This window comes from Balearica regulorum, chromosome 5, assembly GCF_011004875.1.
Source record: "Balearica regulorum gibbericeps isolate bBalReg1 chromosome 5, bBalReg1.pri, whole genome shotgun sequence".
In the NCBI taxonomy this organism is placed as follows: Eukaryota; Metazoa; Chordata; class Aves; order Gruiformes; family Gruidae; genus Balearica; species Balearica regulorum.
In genome coordinates, this window is record NC_046188.1 from 24,221,413 (window position 1) to 24,247,236 (window position 25,824).

General features: G+C 41.1%; 1 protein-coding gene across 2 annotated transcripts in view; it reads right to left on the reverse strand.

Moving 5' to 3' along the window:
- The window catches only part of NRXN3 (neurexin 3), a 1,011,514-nt gene that overhangs the window by 683,327 nt on the left and 302,363 nt on the right, over positions 1-25,824 (reverse strand). For both annotated transcript variants that reach the window (XM_075753769.1, XM_075753770.1), the window contains one exon: positions 23,510-23,893. In XM_075753769.1, the coding sequence (XP_075609884.1) occupies positions 23,510-23,893 (384 nt within the window). The remainder of the gene's footprint in view (positions 1-23,509; positions 23,894-25,824) is intronic.

Here is a 25,824-nt window from a genome sequence, read left to right on the forward strand (position 1 = left end):
AACCGCAGTAAGGATGACATAGTCAATATCCTGTCCCAAGGGCAGGGTGAAGAATTCACACATCAGTCACTCATGCTTAAAGACCAGAGTTCAGAAATACCTTAGAGAAAAACGTGGTTTTTTTAGTCTCAACCTAAAGAAAGGTTTTTCCACATCCTAAAATCTCTGTTTAGGGCAACCTGCAGGGCTGCCTGCGCTCTGAGGAAGTCAGGGACAGGGGAGGAATAAAGCTACCTATCACAAATACGACGTGTTTGCCAACCTGAGTTGCAGACAGCAAGTTCAATCTCTGAGAATAGATTCTGAATTCTAATAAAAATTTAGATGTTTGATAAAAATGTCAACAGCCACAGCCTTAATGCTCTGTACAGTGGAAAAAATGGTTTGCTTCACCTAAAATGTCTCCCAGACTCTTAAGTGCAGGAGAGATGGAACTATGAGAGTAAATTGCAAAAGCCATCCCATTTAGCTGAGTGGGATCACAGGTAAGGTCAGGACAGTTAATCACTATCTATTTGCTGAAAATTACCCATAAAGGTAATAAGATGCACAATTCTCTTACAGCAATTAGCTCTTGTTGATATGAATATGAAATAGGTACCTAGTAAGAGTTAACTCCATAATGAAAGGAAAGGAATGAATTAGAACAAAGAGAACATTCAAAGATGGAAGCCAAAGTAAGTTTGGGGGATGGCCAGACGTTTGAATGTATGTTTGGAGGACTGGAGAATGCTTTCACATATATTATTTGGCCAAACCTCTAGAGTGTATCGGAGAAAGTGAGATTATTAGAACGGAGCCCATACAATTTAACAAAGCATGGTAAAAGCAGATGGGAGCATAGCTATCAGATTAATTTTGTGTAAAGGCTGTGGCAAATCCATCATGAGGCTTTCCAGGCTCTGAGATAGCCAGACTAGAACTCGCCCTACCAGCAAATTGTGTTTTCTTCAGAGATGAAAATTTTTCTCTTCCTTCATTATACAAGCCTGAAAAAGGGGCAGGGGGAGAGAGTCTGACATTTTCTACTCTTTCAAATGGTATTTTTCTACAGTGATAAAAGTCATATATCATTATCAATGAAAACAGAGGTGGGAGTAATTACATCATTTGAAGGCATTCTTTCAGTTTTTCAACAACTTGTTGCTCCAGTGATATCTAACTCCATTTCTTGGGCTTTCTGCAGTCTACACCCCTACTGTTTCTGCACCCACAGGAAACGGAAGAGAAAGCCGGGCTGCAACTCTGAAAAGGCAGCCTTCAGCTACAGGGAGCAGAGTTCAGGTGTGGTGGATAGGAGCAGCCCCACTTACGTGCCCCTCATCTGCCCAAAGGAGTCACACAACCAGGCATAGGAGATAACAAGCAGTGAAAGCTCTGCAATAAGGACAGAGTGGTGGGGGAAGCCCACAGCTGTTATTTAGGGCTGAAGCATGCTAGTGGAACTGCAAGTGAAACTGGTATCAAGCCTTTGTGTCCCAGATGGCCTTGGATGGCCCCTGATTTGGAAAATATTCATGACCCCATCTGGAAGTCTACCCACAAGAGGCGTAAAGCTAAGTCAAAGCCAATATAAGGAAAAAGAAGAACTCACAGTTCAGAGGTTTCTACATTCTAGAGGTTCCTGTACTATTTCAGAAATGATTTAGACAAAAATTATTTCATAACGACAGGAATTGTTTGAGCCTGAACGTAACAGCTGCCCATTGGGATACCTTCAGTTTGAAATTAAGTACATTGCAAAAAATAATCTAAAACCAGCTAGCTGTATGTACTTCACCTATCAGATTTCCCCCTCCTATTGTTTGTGGCATCAGAAAATGGCATTTCTTTTTTCCCCATCTTTCATACTTTTTTTCTCCTGTTACTGTGCAAAAGGCCTATGCAAAGAACAGCAAATCTAGCTAGCTACCTGCACAAGGCAATAAACAGAGCACATCAGATAATTCCTATTTGTAAAACAGAAATCAAATTTCATTATATTTTTCAAACCTGTTTTTCCAATTTCCAACCAGCTTTGGAAAACAACAAAACAGAATATGCACAGTGCTGCCAAACACACAATATCATTATCTTCAATGGGAGTTAAGGGGCTGAATTTGCCTTAATAGCAATTTTATCATGTTGGAACAACATTCTGCACGATATTAAAGCAACAGGGGTTGAATTTAGTCACATTGCACCCTTTCTCCTGGGAAACACACGGTTACACCTGCAGCCACTTGGTCTTCCAGAGCATATTGCTGCTTCTTTACACTGCATAAACATTCCTCCTGTGTCACCTAGACACTGACTACCACCTCCACAAAGGGAGGAACACAACAGAAAAACATAACCAAGGGAAGACAGGCAGAGGTCTCACTTTCCTAAACAGAAAGGCAAGCTCTGAGCAACTATAAATATGATAGCTATGGGATTTGATCAACAGTACCAGTAACCAGGCAAAGTGAAATCTGTGTACTATGCAGCAGGCAGGTGCCATTTTACTATAAAAATCCTACAAAATGCAAACCTTTTCCATAATGTCTCAGTCATTGTGGCTCAGCTTTGGCTTGGAGGTACTGAACTTTGAGAGGAAGAACAGCCTTTGAAGCTTGTTCAAGTCTGTAGCATCTCAGGTGCAATGGGAGTACTTTTAAACTGGTGCTATGCAAAAACCAATCTCTCACTTCTAAACCCTGAATTTACAAAAATAGGTGCATGTAATGTTCATTGAGAGTTTCATGAGATAAAGTTTAAGGGTCAATCTAAACATTCCCAGGATGCAGTTACATTATTTTTTTTATTTTGAAACTGGGGATTGCAGCCATTGTTTTTAGCCTCTTTGCCTTTTTTTTTCTTTTTTTTCTTTTTTTTCCTTAAACCAAGTCTTTATCATGTGATCTTTGAAACAGTACATCAGGGCTGTATTTAATTCAAAGTCTAACTTCCCTCAGTGTTAGCAGAACACTTCAAAATTAAATTTATTTATAGATTCTTGTCCCAGCTCTTCAGGAAATTCAGTCATTTAATAAGATTGCAACAAGAACAGGGACCTTGTGGCTGGAGAATATATTTAAACCAAGAAAGGAGAACTACTAACTGATTTCCATGTCTGGAACCTGAGAGTGTGCACGTTTTCTCTGAAAAAATAGTAACTTTAAAAAGGGGAAGGTAAATATTCAAATATTGAAGACAGTTCCCAGTAAATGATGAAACTGATGGATTCACACAGTTCTAACCTTCAACGGCATCACAGTTCATTTCTTTAATTACTAGATTACACTATTTATTTAAGAAGAAATATTGATTTCTCTGTTTCTTGGGTCCTGAAAAAGCAAAAAGCTTGATCTTACCTCTACAGTATAATTCTGCTGTGATACTAAATTTCACAGAGGTGCCTATAGTGTGGAAAGTAGAGTTAAGATTTCCTCAGTTTGGAATAAGAGGCATCTTAAAACATACATTTGGAAAACACAAAAGTGAAACTGCCACCTAATGGTGAATCTGTAACTTCGAAGCAGGCTTAGAAGCCAGCACACCAGGACACAAATGCTGCTTTGACCTGCACGTCTTGAATTTGGATTGACAATCACCTTCTTCAGCAACATTTAATTATATGCTGCTTCCTACAGCACTGGCTGCTGGTGAAGCAAAAGTGTATATTTTAAGTGACAAAATATATCTTCATCAGGAATGTGATTACTTTCTCAAACTGCCAGACATGATTCGCAGTTTTATGCCACAGATAAGAGACTACGCACAAAGAATATAATAAAGCCAAAGTTCAGTCTTGGATTTTTTTGAGGACTAATAATGTCATCTTAACTTCTGATGAAAACTACCAGTACTGGAGGAGTGCAGAAATGCTACTGAGTTAAGCCAGCTAAATTACTCCACTGATACTGATTTATTGGACATTTCAGCCATTCCAAAACCAAAGCACTTTCAGTCACCTATCATTTGCCTCATGATGTTGTGGTAAAGCTCCAAAATCACTTTCCTTAGCGACTCAAGTATGGGCAGAATTTGTGGCCTTGCTATGCACCAAAATGAGAGGAATCTAGTCCAACTGGGTCAGTATTTTCTTCTCCACTTTGCTGAAACAATATTTAATAAGACCTCCCTATTCTATTTCCACTGAGCCCCCAATAATATTAGACTATTACCTAAAGCAGAAGGGCACAAATTAGGACTCTTGAGATCTATTCAGCAAGTGACTTTGTGATTTTCCTTTATTTGATCTAAGAGTAGGAAAGAATGTCATTTACCTCTCTTCAACAACATATTTTTAGATCCTCGCTTAAGAAATCATTACAAAACTAAGAACAGTTTATTAAAAGGAGGTTGCAAACAGAAAAATAAACCATAATCAACTCTTGTATTGAGGATATTATGCATCAGGCATAGACACATTTGGAATCTGCTTCTGACAGGTCATTGGAGTCTAACTCTACACTATCACCAAAGACAGCTCAATTTACTCCTCTTTTTAGTATGAAAGTGAGGGCCAGTGAAAGCTGTCAGACTGATGTGATAGAAGACGAGTACCTAGGATACATATAGAAAGAACGCTTCTTTCATATAACTCTCTCTCCAACTTGTTATTATCTTAAACTAACAGACTCATTCAAGAGTTTAAAAACTCATAGCTTAATACACGAGCCATCAATCCCCATATCTCTGCAGAAAAGGGATGTTAAGCTCTTCACCCACAGAAGCAGACATACAGCCTCTCTTGCACAAAGAGCAAGCCACTCCTCTCTGTTTTCAATATAAAGTGATTCACAGGCTCTTAGACTGGGCTCACTCATGTTCCTGAGAGCTGCAATACAACATCTGTATGGTACAGCATGTTCTGCTTTCTCCTAAGGGTTTCTGAAGGGGCTGTGAGGGTACAGGGGGAGCCCGTGGGGTGGAAAAGCTGTGTGTATTCAGGTGTATTAAAGAAACAATACAGTTCAGTACGTATTTCAAGTCTATTTGAAGATAAAATGAGTGTAAAACTTTTCCCAAAGGGGGTGCCTGTAGGAGTTTAGTAAGTCAAGTGAGCCAGCAGCTGCTGGGTGAGCAGAGCAGGCGATGGGGACGCAGAGGCCGTGGGCCCCAGGGGCTGGTGCACTTGCTCAGACACTTTGGGGGCAGTGAGGGGCAGGTGGCAGTGCTGCCTGAGGCCATTAGATGGCGAAGGAGCCCGCAATTCCTCACTTACGCCACTAGCACTGAGAACTACTTGTTAGGTGTTTTTTTCACGGGACAGCAGCGTGGCTCCTGCTGGGGTGGAAGAGAAAGCAGACACACGCAGCAAATCCCAATCGTTTTTTCTGTAGTGTCCTGCCAACAGCTCTCACCGCCACTCGCTGAGAAAGGTCCTAAGTTTCCACTTGTGTCTGCACAAGTTCTGGATCAGCAAGTGCTGTTTCAAAAGAAGCTTTTCCTGATTTACACCTGGAAAGGATTAGACACAGCTCTACACCACACTGCAAAGAACACCCTATTTTCTAAAATAAGCAGCTCACATACACCAAACAGGGAAAAGGGTAGGTGTCCTAATAGGATGGCTTTCCTGTCCTCGATTCCCATTATTTGAAGTCCTCAGCATAATTTGAAAGCATTAAGATGCCCTCAGGAATGCCTCAGCAGAAACTGAGACAGAAATAGGAGCCAGTTCATCCAGTGTCACACTGCAAAACCATGGCAGTGCAGGGACACAACCCAATGCCCTGAACAACTGTTCCACTACCACTGGTCTTCTGTTCCCCCTTTATGGATGATCCAAGAGCTACCTGCCACCTCCTCGTTGTACTCTTCATCAGACAGGCCCTGAAAAATTCTCAGAATATCAAGCAAATCAAAATAATGAAGAGGCCAATAATTCCTTTGGAAACTGGAAAATAATCCACAAGCCTAAAAATAATCCAGATCTGTAAGGGAAAGGGGACAGTTCTTGACATCACTTGAAACATAGATGGTAAGACTCTATAGACATAACACCTGTTTCTCTTTCAAATTCTGCAGATAGAGAGACTCAAAAGGGGAGGAATTGAGGCACAAGACAATCTTTTAAGATTTCAATTAGCCTTTTATTTGGACTAGGATTTATTTACTGCAGAGTTAAGCATCTCTCATAGTTACAGATTCTCTATTTATATCTGCTAACTGTGCAAATTTTCTGGTTCCCTGATTCCAGACCAGCTGCTGGGCACAGCTGTGCTCCAACAAAGGCACCAAAACCAGCAGGATTGCTGCGGGACTGTCACACTTCCCTAATTTCATCTGCATCTGGAAATTACAGTGCTTTCTCACTCACTCCTGACACAGCTCAACAGAACACCACCAATCTAATTAAAAACCCCCACAATAATAGATGGCCAGTCTGAGAAGCTCCCAAGCTTCCACAGCTTTTAAACAGGGCACTAGCACTTCTTCCACAAAGTATAAGGTTGCCAACACAAAGAATACAGGAATCTAGTTGCACAGTCACTTGCAAAACTCTTGGATGGAGCAGAGGACATCCTGCGAGCAATCAGACATGTGGAGAGATCAAGGTGCAGAATTGTAAGCAATTTAGAGTCTGACAACAAAGGAGTTTCTGTTTAATGGAAAGAACGGGATGTAAAAGTAGAGCAAGCGGGTTTTAGAACGTGAATTTCATATTCACATAGGCATCGAGCTCAAGGTTGCAGCAAGATCAAGGCTGTGCCTGGGAGAGGGGACTGGCACATCCTCTACCCGGCTACCTGAACCCTGTCCCTGCTTCCCCCCCTGGCACTGGCAGTGTGCTGGCTGTCGTGAGCACCGCCCTTACTCAATGGCCTCTTCACATCGTAAGCACATAACTTATGCTTTGGGATTTTAGTGTGAGAGCTGATGGGACCCTAAGCACTACACAGGGCAATCCTGAGGTTTTTCAGGATTTACTGCTTTTATGCATCAGACTCTAATTGATTTGACAAAGATCAAGCAAAGTCCATCACAGAGCAAGACTAAATACAAGTGAACTAAATGGCAGACTATGGGGTTTTTGTTGGTTTTCGGTTTTATGCTAATGAACAACATTTGGGATGACAGCTTGGCAGTCAGAAAAGCCTCTGCCTTCCACCTGCCACAAATGTGAACAGTTAGCACCACACTTACTTGCTTCTGCTCATACACTGGCCAGGGAGTGAGCCTTACACTAGGCTCTCCTTTCTCAGCAACCCAGAAAGATCTTGGACACATGCTATACTTCCCCATGCTTCTCTTTCTCATACAATGCTGTGGATATGTCTTCTAATGGAGTTTTGAGTTTGGGATTTGAAGTTTTTTGGCAACAGCTTATTCCTACAGTGTATTTGATAATACCTTCCTTAATGACATTCTTTTCTCATCTGATACTCTAACATATGCTACATAATATTGTTTCTAATTTGCCTAAACATGGAGTTTGTTCCACAGTTCTTTAAGATCTAGCAAAGAAGCTGAGGTATCAAAATGTTGTTATTTTTACACAATATTCTACCCTCCCTAATTCAGTACGAGTTATTATAATAAGTAATTACAATAAGAATCAAACAAAATATACTTTGGGAATCAGTCTCTTGCATACCTTATAAATTTATTCATGTTCTCACTAATTGGGAAAACATATCCAGTCATTAGCAGGATTTAGAAAGAAAAATAGGTCTTTTGAAGTTGGAAGACATTTCTAGGTTTTCATTATTCTGAGGCATACATTTCACAGATCCATACAAGCTAGAAACAGAAGAGCTGGCAGATCATGCAGCTCTTTTCCTTTCCTTCCCTCTTACAAAGTGTATTTCATTAAAGCATATAGCAGCCTGCCCATACTGTGCTAGTTTAACTGTCCTAATTTCCAATATTTAACTGATGGGATTTCCATCCCTTCTCTAGGGTTCCTGCTACAGCAAAAAAAAAAAAAAAAAAAAAAAAAAAAAAAAAAAAAGGCAAAAAGAAATATAGCTCATCATTGGGATGCTAACTATGATAGTCACCATTTTCCTTTCTTAATTTAACCTCATATTCCACAGTTAGTGTCCTATGAACTTCCATGAATAATTCCTCTTCCTTGGGAAGGCAGTCCTCCCATCAGAGCTGATTCATCATCCTCCCCTCAGGTTATCATTTTACCAAGCAACACGTACTAAAGTCTTTTAATCTTTCTCCATAATTCTGCCCTTCAGCCTCCTGATTATATTTCAACTTTTTTGCCAATTTCCTTCAGATTGCTGGATTTCAGTCTAAGCTGCTCAACAGCACTCTCTTTACATCTTTTTTTTAATTTTTTTTAAAAATAAGAAATAGCCATGGAAGCTTGTTAAGGGAATACACTTTTTATCCTCACATTTCTTGAATATACAGTTGCACTCATGTGACTAGGAATACTTCTCACTAGCATGCCTGTAGCTGAGTATCCAATGTCACTTCATTAGTACACAATTTAACTGGTGAGGAGTTGATATTCAGGCTTATTATCTTGGCAAAGGTCAATGGGTAAAACTATTTAAGGCTCCCTTCTTGTGTGCTCTGTAAATCTCATACCACTATCAAGTTAAATACATTCAGCCAATTGCTGACACACCATACAAAATCTCATCATTTGTTTAGTGCTTCATAAAGGGCAATGAATAATTTTACCTTTCCAATGCCAAAGAAACTAGAAAGTTTTTTCCCCTTGAGTGGCTCAAGTACTACAGTATTTGATCTACAAAAGGTTGCTTGTATACCTCAAAAAAATCCAGCACTGTGTCTCAACAACCACACAAGGATTGCATTAGCATTGCAGGTATAGAGAAGTAGCACAAGACAGAAAGTCACTGCTATTTTAAAAGAAAATCTCTGACCTTTAAGGATTTTTAATAAACATTGCAGATCTGGGCAATGTTGTTCTTTTGGGGATATAAACACAAATTATTAACACATAAAATCAAAAGCTGCCCACATTGCTGTACTGATGAAAAATAAAACACTATGTGTCAACTAGCAATAATAGGAAAATGAGTTAGATAGCACAAAAATAAATATCAATCACTAGGTCAGGTTTTCTACCTGTTCTTAGGGCAGGATGTCCATTAAGCTCAAGAAAAACTACAAAACAGAAGGTCAAAGATTAACAAAAATTAACATTCTGCTGGTCTTCAACTTTTCTCATCCTAGAATCTGAAGCTCTTAACGATTCATGAATTTTTCACCTTGTGACCCTTCTATGGATTTAGGAAAGTCTCAAGTATCTGGGTTTTTTGCAGCTGGGGAAGATAAGGCACAGAAAAATAAACCTGTTTGTAGTGATACAAGCCATAAAGAGAATCCAAAGGCATGTCTATATTGTATACTTTTGTGAGGCACTGAATTAGTGATGTCCAGTACACATCAAGGCTTGTTTTGTGAGAAGCCCTGATTAAATTTACTCATTAGCCCAGCAGTGATGCTGAATTTACATGACACAACTGCCTGTGGTCACACAATTCACCTGGATGTACTGCCACTGGAGCAGTCAGTCTTGCAGAGCAAACAGGACTGCACACACCACAGTACCGGGTGCTCCGTGTCCCATAACCTGCAACACACCTTCTGAACAGCACCTGTGAGGCAGCTTCGCAAAGATTTCCAAGTAATAGCATTCACTGTGCTTTTACACCTAGTCCAGGGGAAATCACTCTATCTTTTAGCTCTCACAATCAGACGACGTTTCCTTAATGCTCATTTGTTCCTTAAGTTAAGGCTTGTAAAACTCCAGTTTTGTCTTATAAGTACCTCTTTACTAATTTCCTCCGTGTATTAGGCGGAGTCCCCCGGATTCTGGCCAAGCACACAGGGAATGATAGTTGAGTGAGTGCAATGCTGGATAAGACAGAGGCTGACCCATGGGGAGCTGTACGGTAATCAGCTTTTCATTACTGCATTGCTGAAAGGCTAAAGTGATTCATCAGTGCTCTTCTGAGTGGGAAAACAGGAGAGGAGGAGAAGATGAAGGAACTCAGGTTCTGATATGAATTATCTCTATCCTATCACAGTACATAAGTATTTATCTCTAGGAACTGCTAATCAAATATTCCAGGACCATATCACCATGTCTGTAGAGATCTGCAAGTATTATTTTAGAGACATCAGATAGCTTTTTCAAGGTGGAAAAGTAGCTTAGTGACCTAAGAGTCTGACTAAATTATCTGATATCTTAGATTCAGATATTTAAATCCCAGTAAAGTAAATGCAACCCCCTCATCCCAGGTCTGTGGCTAATTACTTTTGTAATCTTGAATCTTCCTGTAGGTACCCTAATCACTCTATATCACAGTTTCCCAAAACATAAAATGATAATGATATCTATCTCTTTCTGAAAATACTCTGCATATATGCAAAAATGGCACTTGTTTGCATAGGATTATCATTTTGCACCCTTATAAACAGTTTAATGGGGGTTTATTTAGCTTATTCTGATAGCTCAAAGACAGGTAGAGAGGTCAGCAACTTATTGGCTTTCTCCCACATATGATCTCGCCTATTCCTTGTAAGTTTGAAGGCTCCTCCATGTTATCTGTGTGCAAGGGTGCAAAAATTCACTCAAGCCCCCGTTTCTGGCTTCTACAGAGAGAGGGATAATACTGTGACATTTGGCAGGCCCCACATCACTATGGCAGAGAATAGACCAAAATCCATTGCCAATGTACACAGATGGTCTCATCAACAGTGTCAGGCGGCTTACAGTTCATTGCCTGAACCCTTCTGTCTCACCTCAGTACTGAACACATCTCAGTCCCAAACACAAACAAGTCTAACGCCAGGACCCCCATATCTCCTCTCCCAGTTGTATCTGGCTGGTCCTCTATCCTGCCCTGAAGCCCTCCTAGGTAGCCTTCACCAAGGAGTTGCTCAAGCATGTAACCCAGGAGCAATGCTGATGCAGGAAAAAACATAATGCACAGCAGGCACCTAAACAGATGCTGAGTTACAGCTCTTGGCACGCACAATCTCTTCTGCACCTAACAGGATACACCTTTTCAAGGGATCCACATGGTAAAAGAAAGCCATGGGTGTCACACTGTTGTAATAGGATTTTATTGATCAACACTTTGATAGAGCACATTGATCCAGTGGATACAGGCCAGTATCCCTCCCTAATCTGAGTGACGGGGTGCCTGGGAAAAAACATCTCTCAGCAGAAGGGACATGGCAGCTGTTTCAAAGCTGCTTCTCCTGGATTACTTACTGAGAGAGCCTTGGCTGGTGGCACAGACTAGGGTATGAACTGTAGGCAGCACACGCATACGCACACAAAGAAGGGTAAATGACCAGCATTTTAACTTTTATGGCTTCTCTCAGAAAAAAAAAAACAAACAAAAAAATCCAAACAAAACAATAACCAGTGTAAAAGAGAATAGGTGGGCTCAGCAAATAGTCACCAGCCAGCAGGAAAAGACAAAAGAAAAGAGAAATCACAGCAGTGTAAATCAACCTGGGAAGAAATGGCTAAATGAGGATGCTGATTGCTGATCTACATACTGTCACTCTGACTTTATAAGCAGGTTAGCTCAAGAGGCCATGTGTGCAAAAGAAGCCCCATAAAGGCACCATCTTTACTGCTCTCATCTGTATTCACAGCGGACCAGGTTTTCGCTTTATGGCTGCAATGTTCTTGTTTCTTCTGCAGGTCCATTAGCACTGTGCACGTTACACAGTCAATACCAATTCCAGCCTACACTTTTCTGCCTTTTTGATTTGGACACAAGTCCTCCTGTCTTCTGGATTCATTACTCTTCGCCGTGGCTATTGGAGGTGTTCCTTTATGTTTTGATTATTTTTTTTTTAAAGCAGCCCAAGTGCCTTTGACTTTAAATAAAAAATTAAAAGATAAAGCAAAAACAAAGTGAGCCATTTAAAAAATAGCATGATAAATCATTTCTGTTTCTCTTTAATCCTTTTTATTTTGCCTAATTGCTTTACTGAAAAGGTTGCAGGCTATAAAATGACACAAAGAAAAAGATATCAGCCTTTTGTTTGACAAAGCTCTATTCATTCCTTCCCTTGTCCCCTTTTCCCACATCCCAAGAAATCTTCCAGGACATTCCTTGCCCTCCTGCACCAGACTGGAAAGAGAAATTTGATCGGACTGGAAGGTGAGGTGGCAAAAGGAACTCAGCAGGCTTAACAGAATGGCATACAAGCATTTGAACAAGATACAGAACTGTGATGTTGCCTCAGTAAAAAGAAGGGTGACAGAGTGGGACAGGGGCGAATCTCCATCCCGCTGAACTCTGGACAATCTCCACCCCCTTCACTAAGGTGGCTAATGGCAGCTCCTTCACATCACAACAGTGCTCCCAGCATCAGACTGGGACTGGTGAAAAGTGAACTGCCAACTATTACCTGTGCCTTACTTTATCCACATCCTCAGCTGATCAACTCCGTGTTCAACAAGAAGAAAAGCTGGAATTATTAAAAACACAGCTTTGAGGCAAGGACCCTGGTTGCAGTGCTAAATCATCCTCCAGTAACACTTCACAGGGAGGGAAAGGCTGGTCAGTCCTCCAAGAGGACAGAACAATCAAATGCAAATGCAGAATAAAGGAGATTTGCACAAACTGGGCATGAGAGCTGACCAGTGGAAATGGAGTAGCAGTGACTTTTGGGGTTTACATCAAAAAGCTGGACTGCAACAGAAGAGAACTTCATTGAGGAGATGGTAACAAAATGGTGAAAATCTGGATAGTTCCATGACTAGACACTGAATTGCTAGGCTTCCACATCTAGGAACCAGATCCTGTACACTGCGATTAGTGTAAGGACTTTAGATCTTTTGAAATTTCTTAATATGTCAAGAGTCTTTCCTTTGACTTCATTTTTCTCAAGTCACAACCATTCATGACAGATTTAAAAAAAACTCAAACACAATACAAAACTATAAAATATTTGAGATAGCTTCTGTATTCTTGCTTCCTTCTCACTATTTAGCAAGCACGTGCCTTTTGCCAATCACTTGTTTAGGGGGAAATCTGGTCCTAACATGGCAGATGACACATGCAGCACAAACTCCATTTTGTTCTGCTCAGCTCAAACCACCTTGCTCTGTTCCCTGGGCTGGATGAACTAAGCTGTCGCATGGCTCTTTCTGTCTTCAGCAGTCACACAAGCAACAGAGAGGAAATCAGAGGTATAGAAAAGTTCCTCCTTTCACCACGGTAATTTGCAGCTCTATCAGTGACCAGGCAGGTCAGCAAGACTGACCTACCTGCTCATCTCTAATGCAAATACTCCTCCAAGAGACAAATAAGGTATATAAAGGATAGCTACTCTGTATATATTTCTTATTCTGAGCACAAGGCTAGGACTCCCAGAGCTGTCAATCTAACATGCTTTTCAGCTGAGGGCTGAATTGTCATTTTCCATTTTTACTCATTTAATGAAAGGTAGTAGATAAAAATTCACGTTTTAAAATACCATATTTTTCTTTTCTCAGCAATTTGAAATGGGGGCTGTGGGTATTGGGGTAGTCAGACTTAAAAGTCTGATTCCACATGACTCGGTTTGAATCCTAAACTCTGGTGCTTTGATACAATTTCCAAGAGTAAACCCCTCCAACCTGCCCTGTCCTTCTGCTCCCTTTAGTGGTATCACAACATGAAGGATTACAATTCTTCCTTGTTCAGAAATGGAAAAAGACTAAGTTGCTCACAAGAACACAAGATTAGGATGGTAGGAAACCCCTACCCAAAGGGTCCAGGCTGACCACAAGAGGACCTTGCCTTAACAGGCAGAACTTCAGAAGTCAACAGCTGCAGGCCATAAAAAATGGAAGCATCATGAGATCAAAAGCACTTATTATAAGGCTGCTTTTCCTGTACATCCTCCCTGCTGCTGTGTCTCTTCAGTGGGATGACTTTTGCATTAATGTGATGGATATCTCCTGAGTTTTACGTTTTACCTATCCACCTACTCACCACCTATAATCATCACAAAGCAGGAAGTTACTCTGAAACTCATATTAAGATTTATCAGGATATAGTTTCCCTCTTCTGCACCTTATCTCCCAATTTTAACCTCCTTGTTCTCGATTACACAGAAAAAAATGAGGATGCTGGTAAAGAAGCAAAGAAAGATGATGAAAATTATCTTTTCTTTATGCATTCTCAGACTCTTCAGGAGCGTGAGAATGGTTTCCCTCTGGAGAGCTATCCTTGGAGTCTGGTACCTAGTGGTGGCAGATTCACCAGGACCAGTCTGTGAGCTATTCTGTAGATTAACTGCATATGAGAGAAGGCAGACAAACAAAGCAGATCTGGGTGAGCCAATACACACCACCAAGTAGGACCTTTCCATGCTTGTGGTGATGGCTGTGCTTTTGCATATCCTTTCCATATCACATAATAGCCTCACCCAATCAATCAAAGCGTCCAAGAGGCGACTGCCTATCTCCACATGGAAAGAGAGTCAATTAAGTGAGCATCATGAATGCCAAGTCTTTCCTCTCCCCCTGGGATGAATAGAGAAGAATAAATGAGACAGAAAATGCACTGTGCCAGTGCCTGCCTTTCAGCTCGATGGCTTTGGGCAAAGCGGAGAGAGAGAGAAAGCTAATTTCACAGATAACATCTCCAAGGTCTATATAGTAATTTTAAATATTGGAAATCATTTTTCATGACAAATGAATCTACTTCATCCTAGCCACTTCCATCAAGATATTCCCATTAATTGTAGGGACAATTGGCAGTCTTAGCAGAAATACAAACTGGTCTAATTCAAGGTTATGGAAAGGAAGTGGGGTATGAAGCCACAGGACTGAGATCAGCCACTGAGCAATAAGAGACTCAAAGATACCATGCAGTCTGAAGCAACTCTTGCACTCAGTGTCACCAGTTCATCTCTAGACATCTACCAGATCACAACAGACACGGTGCATAGTCAAAGTAAGCAAGCCCCTTCAGGATCCTACATGTGACATGTCACTATCTTGCTGGGAGTTACCTGGGAAAGCTAGGATGAGAAGGCGAAGAAGTATTTGCTTTCTTCATGGTGACATACCACTTCAGATGATCCAAGTTTTAGTAAATCTACCTTCTCCTGATACAGTATGATTCAGGCAAAACTGACCTGCTATGACAAGGTTTAATCTAAGAGTTATCTGAGCAGAATTGTGCCTTCACTTACACAGATAGGGAGTATTTTGTGGCTTGCATTAAGGAAAAACCATTGTTCTGAGCTGCCATTTATAAGCCAGCATATAAACAAATATGCTGCTACAATTTTAGTCCTGTGGAAGAGGCCTATGCTAACAAAAGTATAAGATGTTAAAAAGTATTAACCATATGTTCTTACTCATATACACATCAATGTAATTTTTGTTGTTCAAGTGCTCTTTACAGGAGCTGACAGTAGCACAAAATCTAATACAGTTCTGAATAATCATATTTCTTGAACTGGGAGGAGCTTCTGAAAGCTACACCCAGCAATAAACAGCCAGAAATACAGAAGTTTCAAGAAAAACAGCAGAAACTATCTTCTTCTGTGCCATCAATTACCATATTCAGATGAGATAAAGAGTGCCTGGAGTACTAACAAATTCACATGCAGCATGGAAGGCAGGAGTGGCCTTAAATATCAAGAGTATATGATGATGAAGACAGGATGAAGAAACAGGAAAGAATACACAGATAAAAAATCATAGCCAAGTCATTGTAAAATATAGGAGAGATCATCAGTTGATTTTTACATGGTCTCAGATTTTCCAGCTGCTCAGCAGATGCTGTTGGAGATTGTCACATCAATGAGACTCTTCGAAGTTAAAGTTCAACAGCCTAAAGACCATGAAATGATCTTTTCCAAAAAAGATGTAATCACCCTGACTGCAGAATTAACTGCACACTCTTCTGTACTGAGGATTTCACAAAGGCATTACAAGGCAACAAATGCTATCACTTGTCCTAGAAACAACGTATATGCAGAGTGGCTTTTGACTAATCATATACATCCATGGACAAGAGAGTTACAATGAGTGGAAAGGATCACAATATAAAACCACAGAAGTGAGAGACTCTGAAATTGTTCCTTCATATTGTTTCTCTTCCCTTACAAGCCCCACCTGGGTTGCACTGTCCTTTCTGGAGCTAGCACAACATCTCATGAACATCTTGGGAATTGTTCGGATGTTAGAACGGAAGTTACCCCATGGAAGGTGAGGAAAGGATGCAAAAATGGAGGACACATAAAATAGAGTAGAATAATCCAGCACTTCTGCAACCAACAGTAGCCTTCTGCTCTAACACCCAGTCATTAGGAAGAGTTACGAGGGAGTTCAGCACAGAAAGCTCAGGCCCTGTGTTTCTTGAGCAGAACTGTGTACTGCAGTAGTAGTTGCTTGGGCCAGCCATAGAGGGAACAGCCGCAGGTGTTACAAATGGATTGATTGTGAGTGAGAAAATTAACTTCTCACACAAATGCTCTTAGCAAAAGCTAACGTGCCTCAGTTCATGTTTAATGGAGACTTTACCATAAAATTAGTGTGTGAAAATGGGTGTGAAGGGATTGCATGAACTCTTTTTCTAAATTCAGATAGAATCTTTTTTTCTGCAGTTTGAAGACATTTTGGGAAATCATACAATAGGGACCTATATGGTACTAATAAGTCAATAAACAGATGAGCTCTAGAACAGACCTTCTGATTTCTAACATCTTTCACTTTATTTCATGAAACCATAAAATTTATTATGATGTTTTGAGTTTCCTAAAGTCTTTGAATATTCAAGATCCAGCAGGGATTAAAAGCATTAAAACATTGCAGCAAAGGCTTTTCTCCTAATGTGTCCAACACCCCATGGAACCATCAGTCCTGTAAGAAAATCTATTTTCAGCAGTTATCTAGCATTACACTGTGGACTCAGAAGGTCTGGACAGTCCAAAAAAGCATCAACACATTTGAGGGTTTTTAAACAAACATTCAAATATGTAATCATCATAAAACATCTTCACTACAATAAAAAAGAAATCTGTGCTGCTACCTGTGCTTGAGACAGCAAAGCATGCAGCACTTAAACCATGTAGTAAATGATTTTGTAGCATTTCTTATTACCAGTAATTTTACAACGTCTCCGTTTATTGCATACATAATGCGCAGATGTGCGTTGTTGTCATTAAACTGTTCTTAGCAAACATTGCTATAAAGGTACTTTGCAGATAATAAAATATGTAGCCCTGTGCTCAACATCAGCATTGCCAACAGCAGGTACATTGCTGTTCATAAACAGTGTGCCACAAAACACGGAAAAAGCCTGGTTTGCTCAGGGTGTTAATCATCCATCTGTGAGCAAACCCAAACAGGGACACTGGTTCCAGCCCTTGGGAGGAGAATTGTAGTGGGATATCTCTGTCTTGCTGCAATGAACACTGGGTGCAGCTCAGCAAAAGAAAACAGCTGGAACAAGACCTTTTATTTTTTTCTTACCTGGAAAGGACTCTGGCTACGTCCAGTTCCAAGCAATTAACTTCAAAGGTTTAAAAGCTAAACCTCAGTGTCTTTTCAGTCTTAAATGGCCAGCAGTCTCATACCAACCTGCCTCTTACAATCTTATTATTGTATACCTCTTAATAAAAAACTCAAACCCTCCAATCAAGGCAACTAAGTAGGAGAAAGCATCAAAAAGTGAGTGATCAACAACACTTGATTTTCATTAGCCTAAAACAATCTGGTTTTCAGTTATCTTTTGCTTTGTGTCCTTCGTAGGCTTTTGCCTTCTGCAGTCCCTCTCACAGTGTTCCAGTAGAAGGAAAGCATGCAGAGAGCTTTCAGGATCCGCAGAAGAACAGACTTCATGCACCTTTTTGAGCCCATGGCATTTTCATTGCAGCTACTGAAAACTGCTCATGTGAATGCAACACATATTCCCCTCCTCCTGCCTGTTTAATGCCAGGGCTTTGGGTCCTTTTCAGAAAAGTCCATGGGTTGTTAGGAGGTACTTTGTTATCACAGCAAAGTAGTACATCATCTCCTCCACAGGCCAGATCCCAACTCCTACTCAAACAGTGCAATTAACAGGGGGCTGCAGTGACCTCATGCTGCAACTGATGTGAAATACTAACGAATCAGAAGCCAAAGGGTACAGAAGATATTAAGTACTTAAAAAACACTAAAGATCCTTCATAGCAGCTGCACCAACCCACCCTCCTGCATGTCTGTAACAGCACTCCAGCCCTTCTTGCTGACAAGACTTGCAACTCACCCTAATTTTTACTGGGTTCAGTATGAGAACGTAGTTCCCATGCTGTAGGAGGAAACGTGCTACCTGTTGCATTGGAGCATCCTTTTTGTCAATTCTCCCAAAGCCTGCCCTATGTCTGGTGCCCAGAAAGCATTTGGGAAGCATTTCCATGGGCTTTCAGATGTTTTATGTCCTTTATTTCAAACTAACTAGCAAAATGGCAGACCTGTTAGAAGAAGGTACTTTAGAACAGAGAGGGTGCACTCTGATACTCCCATTCTTTCTAAAACCCTAAGATGCAAGAATGACTAAATACTACCAAGAGTACAAGCGCCAAGGTTTTTTTCCCTAATGCCTCACACACCATGACCCAAGACCTAGCAAACTCAGTACAAAGCCGCAATATGTACTTGCAATCATAACTTCCATCACAAATCCACTTCGCTGTGCCTGCCATTCATTTCAGAGGCACACAAAAACTGCCTTTCAGTTTAGGAGTCTTTCTGGTGTGATTAAATCTTACTCTCCACCATACATACTCTAATCAGATGTAACAGGAGTGCAGGAGAGTTCAAGGAGTGGGGGGAGGCAAGATCATTACCACATTACAAGGCACTCAAAGCATCGCTTGCAGGAGGGATTGTGTCCTGTCCATTAGTTTCTTTTTTATTTTCTTTGTTTCATGCCCCCACCCTAAACAAGACATCCTCTTTTTTGTCAGTTTAGTAGCCTTGGCAGTTTGGCATTGTCAATTCCTCCGCAGCACAGACAGTTACCTTCTTGGAGCACAGCAATACTGAATTATCAGACCAGAATCTCCACATAATCAATAAAAGGAGACAGGCAAATCAACAAAAGGAGGCAAGCAGATCATGCTTTGAATTTCTCCTGAGCAGCAACTATCTCCCTTCACTGACTGCACAGGGAGCATAGACATTTAGCACTGGTCCTCATTGCCAGGCTTCTACTTTTTTAATCTTAGAGTACTTATCCAAGGCATCTAAAGGAGGAGGTCAGAATACTACTTTAACTGAGTTCACACCCCTTGCAAAGCCTGCAGAGTCTTATTTCCTAGCCTAGTGGACAGCCACACCATCGCTTCCTTCCAACAGCTACTGTGAAATCACTGAAGTTTCAGAAACTCATCCAAATACTGCTACGTTTACAGCAGCTCCTTAATTTTAACAGTGGCTCAGAAAGGCTCTTCTCACATGTGATTTCCAACATTGTCACACTGAGTTAGACCAGGTGGTAGAGAACCATTATGGAAGGATGATAGGGAATGGGAAGCTCAAGGGTTTAAGAAAATAACTAATGGGTGTGTTATCCGGTCAGCACAGCCTCTGGTGGAAGGTGTGAAATGGGGACCACATCCAGCTAATTGCCAGCATTTGCTGCTGCCTTTGCTTAGCCTCACAGCCTGGCATTGAACACTTCTGGCCCATGAATCCCACTGCATTTTCATCTCCTCTCCCTTCTGTGTCACCTGCCACTGGCTACAGAACTGGAGAGAAACACCATCTCACAAACAGATCAAGTGAAATTTATGAAGACTGAGGAGAGTCTTGTCTAGGTGAAGTACTTTGTCTCAGCCTTTCTGAAGATCACTGATGTCCATTCACTCTAGTTTCTATGGCAAGGACTTGAATGTAAGTATACCTGATAGAAGCTTTCATGATTTCTCTCCTAAGAATATTCGTTCCTAGTTAGTACAGGAAAAACATACAGTTACCAAAAGAACCAGAGCAGTCCTACCAGCACTTTTGACTCCCTGACATAACCTGCCTTGGGTGGGAGGCATATCAGACATGAACTGGTCTTTGCTATGTCTCACCCCATCTCTTCTATGCAATTTCAGTTACCCCAAGGAGGAACTACATTACCCTTAGAAGCTATGACACTTTAAGACTGAAAACACCTTTGTCTGCTTACATCACTGCCAATATTGAAAGACTGATTAGATACTGGAATTGTAAGAACGAGTTCGAGGCCTTGGCAGCAGTTCTCCGTTCTGTACCCTATCAAACTGCAGCCACAGCAAGGTTTCTCCATCCGCACAGAAGTACTGCCTGAGCAGATCACTGCAACCAAAGTCTATGTTGCATCCCATATAAGTTGCTGAATATACAGAGGTGTTACTTCCCTGACAGGACAAACTCCCACAGGCTTTACATATAGGTGACATAATAAATACCGTGTATTTGTATTGTTTCACCATGAATAAAAAGAATCCAAACCTCTTTTCTAACTATGACGCAATCAATTTCCTTTTTGAGACCCTTTTAGATGTATAACAGTCCTTCATATGGCAAAGTATAAAATCTATGACAAATACAGCATTATAAATGTAGAAATGCTATACCTGGGAAGTGGGAGATAGTGGGAGATCAACAACAATTGAATCATCTGCTTCTCTCCCTGGAGTTCTACGTATGTCTTTTGTATTTTTAGTACCATATCTAAATGTGCTTTACTTTGTGATAAAGAGTGATTTCCCTGGTAGCCAACAGGCATAAAAGATTATTCATTTGAGGTCCCCTGCCCCTTAACCCTTTACCCTACGCCTTGGGCTGCAAACTCCTTCCAAAAATTACACCCCTCTTTTTTAACAGGACACAGTCTAAGGACTGAATAAAGTGAGACAGCCCTTCTCAGATAACAGATGGCAGACTGGAAAACTGGGTCAGTAGCTGCCTCAAGAGAGAGCCTGCTCCTTCTTCATTCCTCACCTTACACACCAGCCTGGCTGCCCCCGGTCCTATGGCAGCTCTTTGGTCACTATGCAGAAATGCCACTGTGGCACGGCTGCATCTCTCACTTTGATTGCCTTCCCAGTCTCTGTCTCAACTTTTCTCCTTCCAGCAGTATTTGGATCACAGGCCAGCTGAAGTCAGGACTTGCAATAATCCTGGGATGTCAGACCATGAGAATGAAAAATATCATTGGTAGCCTGCAAAACTTTTGTTCAAAGAGGCAAAATCACTGTGCACTAATGCGGTTGTCCAATATCAATTAGTTGTATCGGAGTAGTACGAGGCTGCTACATAACACCACAATGAATGTTGTGGAGTCAAATACACTTCAATCTGCGCAACTTTTTCCTTATATCCAGTCTACAAATTCGTTCCCTGTGAGCTGCTTCTCATGTTGCCAAGGAATCTTGGGCAGAAAAGACGTGTTTTGCACTGGGCCTAAGCCAGTAAGGGATCTGTGGTTTCTAGTTATAGACAAAATGAGTTTCTCAGGATTAGGACCTCTGCATACATCTTTTATGTTGTCCTGAACTACAACATCATTGTTCTGTTAACCTAAAATACACTCTGATTCTAACACATATTTATCAGAAACTCAAGTTCCCATGCTGGTAGACATGCATTCATACACGTATCTTCCTTACTCATACTGATGCTGGCCGGAGCACGGCCAAGTTACAGATCTCAGGCCAGACTTGAGATTCTTTTCTCCTAAATTAAAATGCTTACATGCCCTTAACCTACTGATTTCTTTTCACTGACAATAAAAGAAGTAAAAGCCAACACCATAGATATCTAAAGGTATATGAGATGAATCCTGTTCTTTATGTCATTGGTTAGCTTTGGATTCTCTTCTGCGAGCCAGGTCCAGGAGATGGACATGAGACAGAGTCCAGAAAGTCCCAAATCACAGAGCTGGTCACTCCTAATGCTAAATAAAGAACAAGGGCAAGTGTAACTGCAATTTTGTGGTGCAACAATGCATTTATGGTAGTGCTTCTTTTTATCATGTCTGTCCAAAACCTAATCACACAACAATTGGCCAAAACAATTGCCAAGGCTGTGGTTAAGAAAACCTCTGATGTTTTCCAGAATCTTCTAACCCAATGTAGTCTATAAGAGAGAACTGCTGAGCTGACATCGGCATAGCCAGTGCCCATGAATCTTATGTTTTCAGCCATGTCTTCACAGCACAGAGAGCAGTGTTGATGCTTCAGCTGTTTTAAGGACCACTGGCAATTAACTAGTATTGCTGCTTAGGGCAGCATGATACAAATCGCTGGCTGTGAGAAGCTGTATGAATGATCATAGATCTTGTGCTGTAAAACCTTAAAACCCCATCCGGTCTACAGGAAGTATTTTGATCATTAACAAAAACTTCCTGCAAAGAAGAAAATGCTCTGGAGAGTGAATGAATTACAAATCTCAATTCTGCCTAATATTTTATGCACTGTACCTAATGTTCATATTCTTTCTCATAAGTGGCGTGATCAATATTAAAAAATGCACAGGGGTGACACTAAGTGGGAAAGGAGTTTCTCAAATATTCATGGCAAAAGCTCAAAAATACCCACATTTCCAATTCTAAGACACATGCTATAACCATCAGGCCCTGGTGCCAAGTAAGGTAATAGAAAGAAGGGGCTGAAAGCCCTAAGATTCTGCTAATGGTTTACAGTTAATTCTTGGGTGTACTGTGAGTGCAGTTCAGCCTGAATGCAGTATTAATGGCCAAATATTAATAGAAAAATTGGTTTCAATATAAGAAAACACCCTTTAGGGATCATTTTCTTAGTCTAATTGATCTTAGCACCATCCCTTTTTTTTAAACCACTCACCTGCTTCATTCTGAGTGTGGAACCAGCTCAATGAGTATGACAACAATTAATGGCACCAGCTGGTATTTGAGAAGGATATAGCTCAGATGTCTTACATTAGTCCATTTCTTTCCATGTGGCCTAGAACACACGTCTTGCCTGCCTGTACCAGCATTCCTTGTGCCTCATATCTCCAATCACATGTCTTTAAATCACCAGTCAGAATGAGTGAGAATCTCCCACAGATTTGCCTTACCAGAGATGAACTTGGAGACGTGTTGCTGTTAACACCGTCTCATTAGCCAGTTTTCCCATAAAGCACCATCAAGGAAATCCTACCATGCAAAAAAAAAAGACGACTGGACAGAACTGGGATACATCATCTGTCCCATGTAAGAAAAATCCCCATAACTCAAGTTCATACTTGGTACTGTTTCCAGTAATTTGCCTGAGACTTCTCACACACAGCAGCATTTTCTGCCTTCGGACACAAACCATACTCAGTGAAAGAAACTCTGGTACCTGAAGACATGGTCTTCAGACAGCTTAGGGAGTGAAGTGGCAGACAGAAGAAGGAGGAAAGCTCATGAAATGAAGGTGGAAAAGACTAGAAGGAAATGATCAGAGAAGAAAACTTTCCTAATGTGGGGACTGGAAATTAGCATTGGGAATACCAACAAGGGCAGGGGAAAGTCTCATTGAAACACTGGATTTTGTTCTAGTTCTCCTGCACACCTTCAGCTCTGTGTAATTGCAGTCAGAAAACTCAGCTTACCTCGCTCGCATGTTCTACCCCAATAGCCGGTGCCAGTGCAGTCACAAATGAAGCGGTTCCAGCCATCCTTGCAGACTGCATTATTCTTACATGGGTAGCTGTCACACTGCTTGGTGCTGAGGCGGGAGCAGGAGGACTTTACTCCTGCGGCGTTCTGCGCCTCTGCAAGCTGCCGGATGTTCTTGCTTCGTCCGTCGATGAACAAGTCTCGGATACAGCCAACATAGCCGTAGTTCAGCATCGCTGTCCAGAGCTCTGTGGGAAGGATGAGTCCTGCCCGGTTCTCAGGTAGCCCACCGAGGTACATGTCACCTTCCAGATCTAGGATCTCACTCTCCCCGCTAGCGGTGAATGGGGTGCGTCTGCTGTTCACTGATATAGTACCTAGATGAGGAGGACAAGGAGACATCAACACTTTCACTTACAGCCTCAGTGTAGTTCATTTTTTTCCAGTAACTGAGTGAGGTTTAAGGTTCAGTTCAGGAGAGTGAAGATTCCTCCCTACCCAAATGCACTACCAACACAGTGTCTCCCCCAGAGCTCCCTCTCCTCTTGAACTACAGGCCATAAGTACTGTCATGCAGTGACTGATCATCATGTGTCTGTATCCCAACTTGCATTAGAAGCATAACAATGCAATGGCTAAGTAATAACATGTAAAGACTGAGCATTATTCATCCAGCAAAGCAAAGACTTAACTAACAACATATAGGAGTTTGATGGTATCATGACTAGAGAGAAAAAAGATAAGTAAAAGCATATTAATTCACACTACATAGCTCTTTCAGAAAACACTTCATCAGTACCTCCAGGTATTGATCCTGGTCCAAAGCCGGACCTGGATGATGGAACTAAATAAACCCTCACCGAGTTTGTGAATTTGATGACATCAAATTGGGGAGAACGGGTGATGCACTGGAGGAAGCACAGGGCTATCATTCAGAGAAACGTTTACAGGCTGGAGCAAAGAACTGATAGAAATGTTTGATGTAAACCAACAACAATAAATACAAAGTCCTACACTTGGGGCAAAATAATTTCATACATAAGTACAGGCTGGAGACCAGCTGGCTAAGGAGCAACTCTGCAGAAAAGGATCTGGGGATGTGGTGGACAACAATTTAAACACGAGCCAGCAGTGTGCACTTGCAGTGACACGAGACACTGATCGCAGACTGCAGCAAGGGAAACTCCAACTCCATAGAAAGGAATATTTTTCATCATGAGGGTGGTCAAACACTGGAACAGAAACATCAGAGAGGCTGTGAAATCACTATCCTGAAGGCATTCAAAACACAACCGGACATGACCCTGAAGAAAGCCTAGATTTCAGCAGAGCTTGGACCAGAAATCTCCAGGAGTTTGTTCTAAAATAAATTATTCTATGGTTTTACAAAGGAAGTTAAGAATTCTAACTTCTATTTTACAAACAGGAAAATTAAGGTAGAGAAAGATAAAGGTTATCTCTGAAGAACAGTTATTATTTAAACTGTGGTAGCTTCCTTATCTCCAAGCAAGATGTGGGCATACTGCACTGAGGCCATTTCTATATATTTCAAGAAATTGTCCCAGCACATAAAATAATCAGAACATATAATACAGAAATATAATCAGAACACATGAAAAAGGTGCAAAAAAAGTGAAGTGACTTGTTTAAGGTGAGACAGTGCATCCAAAGGAAAACAGGGAACATAACTCAGGTCTCTGACATCCCAGAGCAGTGTACTCTTCTAAAGAGCATTCAGCAGCTTTCATGATAGGAACATCTGCCCACCAGACGCTCAGCTAAAAATCAGCAATTCATTCTCCCTAGCTATAAATCATCACATCCAATTGCCTTGTCATTAAGATAGTCTCTCCTTAGAGACAACTATCCAACTTTAAGATTAATTGCACATCATTGCATTTTTATCATACACCCCTATGATAAGGTGGGAGAGTTTAGTTAATAGAGTTAGCTTTGTTTTGTGTCTCTGTGAGAAAGCGCAGTCATGTACACACGCTTTTTCTTCAGTTGCAATAGGTGTCTTCTTAGAGAACAGGACGTATGACACAGATACAAGGTATTTCATGTGTGTGATGTTCAGAAATAATTTAGGAATAATGTTAGAGGCAGCAAAGTGCCAGAAGCAACAGAGGCATTACAAATTAAAGGCTCAAAGAGAACCAGGGTTATTTGATGAATCATTTTGTAAAAACAAGCCGCAGCACCGCAGACATTTTCCCTTTTACAAAGTAAGAAAAGAGAAGATGTGACAATACACCTACAGCTGTAAAGGCAGCATGTCACAGAGCCACAGGATCACAGCCCCCCT